At 32.9% G+C, this 9,480-nt stretch overlaps 1 protein-coding gene across 3 annotated transcripts in view; it reads left to right on the top strand.

Annotated features, from left to right (window-relative positions):
* LOC117104920 (potassium voltage-gated channel subfamily H member 8-like) overlaps positions 1 to 9,480 on the top strand; it is a 70,131-nt gene that overhangs the window by 21,248 nt on the left and 39,403 nt on the right. For all 3 annotated transcript variants that reach the window (XM_033245854.1, XM_033245855.1, XM_033245853.1), the window contains exons 2-3: positions 4,140 to 4,373; positions 7,784 to 7,906. In XM_033245854.1, the coding sequence (XP_033101745.1) occupies positions 4,244 to 4,373; positions 7,784 to 7,906 (253 nt within the window). In that variant the 5' untranslated portion in view covers positions 4,140 to 4,243. The remainder of the gene's footprint in view (positions 1 to 4,139; positions 4,374 to 7,783; positions 7,907 to 9,480) is intronic.

Genomic DNA, 9,480 nt, shown 5'->3' with positions numbered 1-9,480 from the left:
ATATATTTTCTATTCGAGCCACTGGTGTTGTTAATTATACTGTAATAATAATAATAATTATAATATTAAAGATTTTTTATATAGCGCACATCTCCACCCAAAAATTGGGTTCTGAAGGTTTACTGTCATTTAAAAAAATATCATTCTTTTTTTTTTTTACCATACGGTTTCTTTTCATCCTATCTTTCCTTACAATTTCATCCTATCATTTCTTTCTTAGTCTGCTTTTTTTAAAAATTTCATCTGATAATATATCAGTGCTTATTTTTTGGTCTTTCCTTCTTCTTTTTTTAAACTTTCCTTGTGTTTCCTTTTCTTTCCACAGTAAAAACTGTCTGTTAAAGAAGCCAGTGTAATTCATTCAGTGTCGGTTATATGTATTTTAACGATTTTGTGAATACTCATGCGGCCATCTTTTGAATTAATTGAAGCATATTTATATGTTTCTGTGGAAGTAATGAGTCTTCTTTGTCAAGACAATAGGTAACTAATGAGTTAACCTATCGATGAAGATGATATAAGTAGGGTCATCTTGGCTTCCACTAACAAGTCTTGTGATCTGGATCCTTTACCAGAATCTCTTTTAAAAGACGTCTTGAGTTCTCTTCTGCCAACTATTACAAGAATCGCAAAACTCAGTTTTGAAAAAGGTATTTTCCCATCACCATTAAAGATTGCATCTGTCTCACCAATTCTGAAGAGAAACACACTTGACTCTGAGGTTTTCAGTAATTACCGACCGGTTTCCAATATTCCATATCTCTCAAAGATTCTTGAACATATAGCATGCTCACAACTTCAAACCTATTTACATAGAAACAATTTGATTCCTACATATCAATCTGCTTATCGACCTCATTACAGTACAGAAACTGCTCTGCTGAAAGTAAAAAATGACATCATGCTGTCTCTTGATAATCGAAGAGAACTCCTGCTTTTTTAACTGGACTTTTCTTTGGCCTTTGATACTGTGAACCATCAACATCTGTTAAATCGATTAGACATAGACTATGGTATTAAAGGAACTGTTTTAAGCTGGCTGTCATCATATCTTTTTGGACGTCAGCATGTCTCAGGGGTCTTCATCTTCACAGTCAGTATTGTTATACGGTGTCCCCCAGGGTTCCGTTGCTGGCCCTCTTCTCTTCTAATTCTATACTGCACCCATCATCAATATTGCTCCTGCACATGGTGTCAAATGCATTGTTTATGCTGATGATGCTCAGCTTTATGTAGATTATGAACCGTCTAAAATCAACGCCAGATTGCAGCAGATAACCAAATGTTTTCAAGCCATTCAAACATGGTCTCATGAAAACAGTTTGTTCCTTAATAACCACAAAACTCAATTTATGCATATATTGTCCAAATTTAGCTCATCTAAACCTGTTGAAAATGTTACCCTGGGAAACTCCACTATTGAAGCTTCAAAATATGTTAAAATTCTTGGTGTTACATTTGATCAGTTTATGCTTATGTCACAACAAGTTGACTCAGTCTGTCAGGCCTCTCAAATAGCTATAAGAAAAATAAGTTCCATAAAGACAATATATTGATAATGCGAATACTGAAAAACTTGTACACGCATTTGTTTCTTCTAGATTTAGACTATTGCAATAGTCTATTATACGGCATTCCAAAATCAGAGACTAACAAATTTCAACGAATTCAGAATACAGCTGCCAGATTTATTACAAAAACTAAAAGACACGAGCTCATAACACCCATCCTCAATAAGCTCCATTGGCTTACAATTGAAAAACGCATCCAGTTTAAAATACTATTGTTGACCGTTAAGGTCAAACTGCACACGTCACCAACTTATCCTTTGGAACTCATTCCAGATTATAAACCAACGAGGTCACTACGTTCATCCACCAAGAATCTTTTAATAAAACACAAGTACAAAACTGTAACTTATAATATGTCGTTCTTATATAGCGCTTCATGCCTTTACAAGGCCTCTAAGCGCTTCACATTACTACCCCGGTCATTGGATCAAACACGTATTGAACACATTGAAACACCAAATTAAATTAGTAAATGAAATTATATTATCATTCCATAAATTGCAGCTAGTAATCAGCGCAGTTTGTGTTGGAACCTACCAGGTACCCACTTGTACTCCTGGGTGGAGAGAGGCAACCGTAGATAAAGTGCCTTGCCCAAGGACACAAGCGATTTGCACAGCCAGAGTTTCGAACCCCCGACCTCAAGGTTGGGAGTCCAAGCCACAACCGGTGCGCCAACTGCTCCTTAACTTATGGTAACTGTTCATTTTCTGTAGCCTCACCTCATTGTTGGCTCTCTGGTCCCATTAAAAATGCTTGCACTGTTAACACATTTAAGTCTATGTTAAAAATGTTTTTTCTTAGCTCTTAGGTTAGGTTAGGAAAAGTGAGAATCGGAAAGAGAAGAAAAGAAAGGTAAGTAAAATGAAAACAAAGAAAATTGAGAAAAAAGGTAAATTATACTGAACGGGAAAGACAGAAACAGAAGAAAATAAAAAGGTAATTAATAAGAAGAGGTAAGGAAATAGATAGAAATGGAAAGGGAAGAAAGGAAATGAGAGCAATTAAGAACAACGGAAAATGAAGACCATGAAAAGGAAAAATGTAAAAGAATGATAATGAAAAGTATGATGAACTAGAAAAAAAAAAAGGAAAGAAAAAAGTAGGGAAAAAAAGGAAAGGAAAAGAATAGAAAGATTAATAAAGAAAAAATAAAAAAGAAACAAAGGAAAAGAATGAAAATGGAAAGGTAAAGCAAGGAAAAGAAAAAGAAAGAAAACGAAAGGGAAAAGAAGGAAAGAAACGAAAAAAAACCCGATATGGGTAAGAAAGGAAAATGAAAAGAAAGAAAACGAAAAGGTAATGAAAAGAAAAAGAAAGAAAACGAAAAGGTAAATAATGGAAAAAAAAAAAAAAGAAAACGAAAGGGAGGAAAAGAAAGAAAAAAAAAGAAAGAAACCAAAATGGTTAAGAAAGGAAAAGAAAAAGAAAGAAAACAAAAGGTAATGAAATGAGAAGAAAATGAAAGGGTAAAGAAAGGAAAAGAGAGAAAACGAAAGGGTAAAGGAAGAAAAAGAAAGATAATGGAAATTTAAAGAAAGAAAGAAAACAGGGAGGGTTAAGAAAGAAAAAGAAAGGAAATGGCAAAGAAAGAGAAAGGAAAGAATAAGAAGTGTGGAAGTGAAAGAAAAGGAAAATATAATGTAAGAAAAGGTAGAGGAAAGGAAAAACATGAAAAGAGGTAGAAAAATGTAAGGAGGAAAAGGGGGTAGGGGAAGAAAAGGAAAAACGAAAGAAATTACAGGGAAGTAAAGGAAAAGAGAGAAAGGGGAAAAAAGAAATGGAGAAAAGAGTAAAAGGTAAGGAAACATGACTAAGGAAAAAAATATTTAACAATTATTTTTAAAAAAGTAAATAAAATTCTGTATTTTCAAATTATTTATTTATTAACTTTATATATTTATTTTTATTGTTACTCATTATTTTTGTTAGGTGAAACGTTTAATAATTTTTTACCACACCATGCTGTAAAGCACATAGAGGTATTTTACATTATGCGCTATATAAATTGACAATTATTATATTATATATATATATATATATATATATATATATATATATATATACCATTGATTCTTTGTTGGGAATTCAAACCTGATTAAAGCAACTAATACCTCACACCATTGCACATGCATAGTCGGACGGCACTAGTCCTTGATGCATGGTAAATGACAGAGATCAATATAATATTAATAATAAATAACAATAGTAATAATAATAATAAGATTTATAAAAGCACACAAATCCACTGCAGTAGTGCTCAATGGCACTACAGGAGGAAGAAAAAATTAATATGTCCTCTTTTTATAAGCATTTGATGACAAGAAAGGACCTCTGAAAAGATACTTTTTTATAAAAAAAATCATAACAGAGATAAACTCTACACCGTCTTCCGGTAATGCTATTACTATATATATTTTAAACATTAAAGAAGAGGAATCTGCGAGTGTGAAAAAAAAGTTGGCCCAAACAGGATTTGAAACAGGTAGGAGTTTTAATGAGTCCCTTCACCAGCTGGTGCTACCACTGCGTGAACCTACTAAGTGTTTTTAATTTTTACAATTTCAGATAGCAATTTTGTGCTTGGAAACGCACAGGTGATCCCAAGTTATCCGATAGTGTACTGCTCTGATGGATTCTGCGAACTCACTGGGTTTGTCCGAGCCGAGGTTATGCAGAAGAGTTGTGCGTGCAAATTCCTTTACGGAAGCCAGACTGAGATTGAAAAAATCGAAGAGATTGAAAAGTCGTTGGAAAATAAAGTTGAAATGAAGACAGAAGTGATGTTTAGGACGAAGGATGGTGAGTAGGACATCAAACACATCTTACCTTGTAATTACACTGCGTAACTGTCACTTTGATGGATACATCAATCAAATCGTAAGCATTTGTTTTAAGTGATCTCCCTGCTAAAAGCCAATCCACTTTGGTGATTACCAATCATACTCACATATAATGAAAAACCCTCAACTTATGCAAAGAATTCGTTTCTCTAATTTTCTGCGTTTTCATTATAATACATCATCAATTCCTTAACAACATGCTTTAGCTTCACAGTATAGTTTCTAGGCAACAAAATGATGTGAAAGTTTTTAAAATATCAATAGCTGAAATGGTGTTGTTGCCTGATGAACTGAATCATGGGAAATATTTGAATGTGCATTTTAAATATGCAACTAGTAAAATATTACAAAATTGATAAAAATTTTATTTGAAAAACCACATATATTAATAATTAATATTTTAATTTTTGACATTTTTTAAGTAATTAATATTTTATAATTTATAAGAGCAGCATTATGAGGCTTTATTTGTTTGTTGAAACTAAATATATAAGAAAGTAATTACAGACCATTACATCACAAAACCACTGGCTTTAACTATCGGTATACTTTAGGCCTATTGTACTGTACTCTGTCGGTAGATGAAACAAACTGATATATTTTTTTCTAATTAGCAATCTAGCTTAGCAGAAAAATGGAAATTCTTTTAATCCCAAAAAATTCCTGTCAAATAAAATGGAGTGTGTTGGCTGATCGTCTAATTTATTGGACTCTTTACTTTGGTTTTCACATTGGTTTTCCAAAGCACCAAATACTGTAATTCAAAGTCTTATTCTCATGTTATCAGGTTCAAATAATTTTACACACAATACATACATATTCAAAGAGCATTCGAATAATAACCACCAGAAAAAATGGGTTTATGTGAGCTGCAAGTGGTATAAGTTTAAATTACTTGGAAGATTGTTCCACAAGCGGCAGAAGCATGAGTGAAGATTGTCCATAGGTATTGGCGGTACTGAGAAAAACTCTTGGAAGAAAAGGATAACTAGAGACAGAATGCAGTATAAGCAATGCATGTGAAGTAAGAACTGAAGTAAAACTAGAAGATTTTTATATACCAGGACAAGTAATTTGAAAATATCATGCTGATTGATTGGCTGTCAGTGGGGATCATGTAGGGAAGGAATGATATGGTAGTACTTCTGAGCTCCAGTACGTGTTCGGGCAGCAATGTTCTGGATGTGTTGATTACTTTAATCAATCCATGTAAACTGCCAAAAAAAAAAAAAACTTCAAAAATCAAACCTCAATGGTATCAATGTGACCAAGTAGTTTGTCTGATTCATAGTTTCTTATCAACTTTCTTATCTTTATACAGTTAGTGATTTGCAAATTGGCATATAGAGTTTTGATGCTCCTTAAAAGTGAGGTGTTGGTCAAAAAATTAACTCAGCGTTCCATACTGATGATGCAGGCTCAGACTGGAACTGTTGCCCCAAACAGTATCGGTAGAAGAGTATGCTTTGATTGAATATATAATATACTAATACAGTAATACTATATATTTAGTTTTGTTCTCATTCATTTTTAGTTTGTTTTGAGAATGAGCAGGCGCGGATTTACACGGGGGGAGGGGGGTGAGGGATGCAGCCCTGCCCCCCCCCCCTTTGGAAGATAAAAAAGGGGGAAAAAAGAAAGAAAAAGAAAAAATTGATCATCCAAAACACCTCAGAGGTTATTATCGGGCATTTAGAACACAATTTCGCGGGGGGCATGCCCCTACCCCTAGGGTAGTATCATCTCGATTGGCCCCACCCCACAATTTTTGACATCTCTTGATCCGCCCTTGAGAAACGTAATTAATTCAGTTGTCATTCCAGGCGCAAATAATGCTACATTGGATGATTCTATGATAAAGAATTCACTAACAATGCATTTTAGTTCCGTTGGTAAATCTAACCATGCGAATTGTAACAATAAAAACATTGCTGTGAAAAATAACCTAGACTTGTATGCTGTTATTAATTCCACAGCCCAATCTGCAATTGACTATGTTGAAAATATTATTGATAAATTAAGCTTTACACGCAAAGACCTCGTTAACGTAATATCAATCTAAAAAATAACAAAAGCACAGGCAACAATATTATATCTAACGAAATGCTGAAAAACGGTGGTGACAGCATGGTTACTTCACTGTATAAATTGTGTAGGAGGTTCACTCATCTACAATGTGTACCTGATGATTGGAATGAGGAAATTATCATTCCACTTTACAAAAAGGGTGAACACGGTCGATTTTTAATAGTCAAGACAATTTTAATCGAGTATTTTATGGTGACTTGCTTTGGAAATCAATCGATTTACCAACAATATATTTTACTTGCTCTATTGTTTGGATGAAAAAGAGCCACGGAGAGAATTGAAAACCTCCAATACCAAATGGCCCGAACCATTCTTAAAGTAACTAGGAATGTGGCTAAGGCCGCACTATATGGTGAATTAGGCTGGCAGTTGATTGAATCAATCCGAAACAACTTAACGGTACAATATTTTAACCGACTTAAAAACATAATTGAAGATACAGTAAATGGCCACAGCTACTGTTTAAATCAAAGGATTGGATTGGATTGGATTTATTCAGTGTCACCAAGATAGCCCACGAAAGTCTAGAAGAGGGGTCCTTCTGGTGGTGATTGGGCAGGTGATTTTTGAAAAAATATGAAATGGCAATGGTTAAGCATTTAAAGGCCTATAAAACAAATGACCTTTCATCAGTGTTTAACGTAGAACCACAAAATAGCTAGTTGAAAGCATTTAAAAAGACAATTATGGAAGTTGATGCAAAAAGATAGTTTGAAATTGCTAAATATCAAAGCGGTCACTCAATGAGTATATCAGATACACAGGTTTCCCTTCTATCGAACCTTACCTTCTGGATCAGACTAATTTTAAAGGAGCGTCTCTTAAATTTAGATCCCATACTAATTCTCTGGACCTAGAGGGCAGTAAAGAATCTTGGCTTGTAGATGGTTTCTGTAAATTATGCTCTGTTAATTTTAAGAAACGACACATCACATTTTATTTGACTGTAAAAGACTTCGTCCCATTAGGTAATATATTTTTAAGAATTCAAAAGATGACCTCTTTGATCGGGGATTGGCCATTTTTGGGAATCATTTACAAATGATTTAAATAGAATTAAATAATTCAAAATAATAATGCAGAAAAAAGGCTGCATGTACACTCTGCAGGTGGAATACGGCGCCGCGAGCAGCTCTACCAAGAGATGAGTATGTGCAACTAATAAGATGACATTATTATTATTATTATTATTATTATTATTAAATGCATCCTGAAATGGTGCAGATGATGACACTGACAATGATATGAGCACCAAAATTGAAATTTCTTTTCCTGTTGTAGGCTCTGAGTTTTGCTGCCTCTTAGATATAGTTCCCATACGGAATGAGAAAGGAGAAGTCGTCCTGTTTCTCGCATCACATAAGGATATAACACATACGAAGATGAGTTCGTTCATGTTTAAAGGTCAGTATCTTCATTCATTAATTCATTATTTATGTAATGTAATTATTCAAAATCCAACATTTTATAAGAACATCAATACAGCCATAAAATTAGCACAAAGGGGAAAAATAGAGATTCATTCATTCATTCATTATTTATTTAATTTATTTAAAACCAAACATTTGTAAAAATCATCAATAGAGCCACAAAATCAGCACAAAGGGAAATGTACACAGAAAAAATACAGATTGAAATATAGAGAAGGTAAGATAATAATTAAATCGGTCTATATTAAATATGTATATATAACATGTTTCCTTTTTAATCATTTAAAAAAATTAATCTGCAATTTCCTTTTTTCCCATTTACGTAATTTCATCTATTGATTCATTTTTTTCATTTTCATATAATTCTTATTGTTTTTGTCTGTTTTTTATTAATCAATTATCAGTTTCTTCATTTATCCATTCATTTGTTTGCTCATAAAAGAATCCTTTTTTTTAAACCTTTTGTATTTTTCTATCATCCATTAAATTTTTCTATTCATCATTGAATTATATAACCTTATATGTCTACTATATCAAGATTCAGTGTCAAAGATCTATTTTTGGCTGGGCCTTAGGGCTTCAATTATATATTATATTCACAACCTCCATTAGAGCATTAACTAGATAGTATTCCTTTAGATATTTATATAAAAGATATTTATAATGTGAAATATAATATAATAATATAATGTGATAATATCATTATTAAAAAAATACATATCAACATTTTGTAGTTTTATTGTGACAATCGTATTTGTCTATTTATACTTTTCTTTATATTTTGATATTCGTTATTAATCTGTGCATATCATATATGTGTTTAAAAATCCTTTTATTTTTCTATTCCATTAACAAACAACAAAAAAACATCCTTATAATTGTGTTGTATACACTCAGACAGATTACATTTATTTGCATCTCTGATAATTATTAATTATATTTATATAACTTCAGAATTTTTTTTCAATTAGGAATGATTTAATAAAAAAAAACATTATTATAATAATTTTATGCCATTTATATAGTTCATATTGCAATAAACTGCCGCCATGTGCTTTACTACCCTCGTCACTGGACCAAACACAATTATGGAACACATCAGGTTCTGAGGAACACCATTCTATAGTTAGAATCAATGCTTGGTATTAGGTCCTACCTACCTATACACATGGGTTGACACAAGCAACTTGCACAGCCATGGTTACAAACCCTGAACTCAAGGATGAGAGTCCAATCCATGACCGTTGTGCTACCCACTTCATAGGCAGATTCAAGGAGGTGGGGGACAGTTCTGCTCTGCCCCTGTCTCCTTCCTAAATTTCTGAGAATTACAAAAAATGGGGAAAAAAGAAAATTACATTACAAGTGATAGTCAGACAATACCATTTCTGATGTGCCATAGACATGACATCAGCCCCAACCATGTTGTAGCTTAGTGGTGGGGTGTCAAAACTTAGCAGAATCTATGATTATCTTGAAATATCTTAACAAGTTGGGGCTTTCTTAAGAATATTGGATCAATACTGAACAAAATGATGGTGGATGACA

The sequence above is a fragment of the Anneissia japonica genome, unplaced genomic scaffold (genome assembly GCF_011630105.1).
Source record: "Anneissia japonica isolate Jap-2015-1 unplaced genomic scaffold, ASM1163010v1 scaffold287834_len5846547_cov211, whole genome shotgun sequence".
Lineage (NCBI taxonomy): Eukaryota > Metazoa > Echinodermata > Crinoidea > Comatulida > Comatulidae > Anneissia > Anneissia japonica.
The sequence above is the reverse complement of the archived record's forward strand: the minus strand, read 5'-3'. Positions and strand labels throughout refer to the sequence as shown.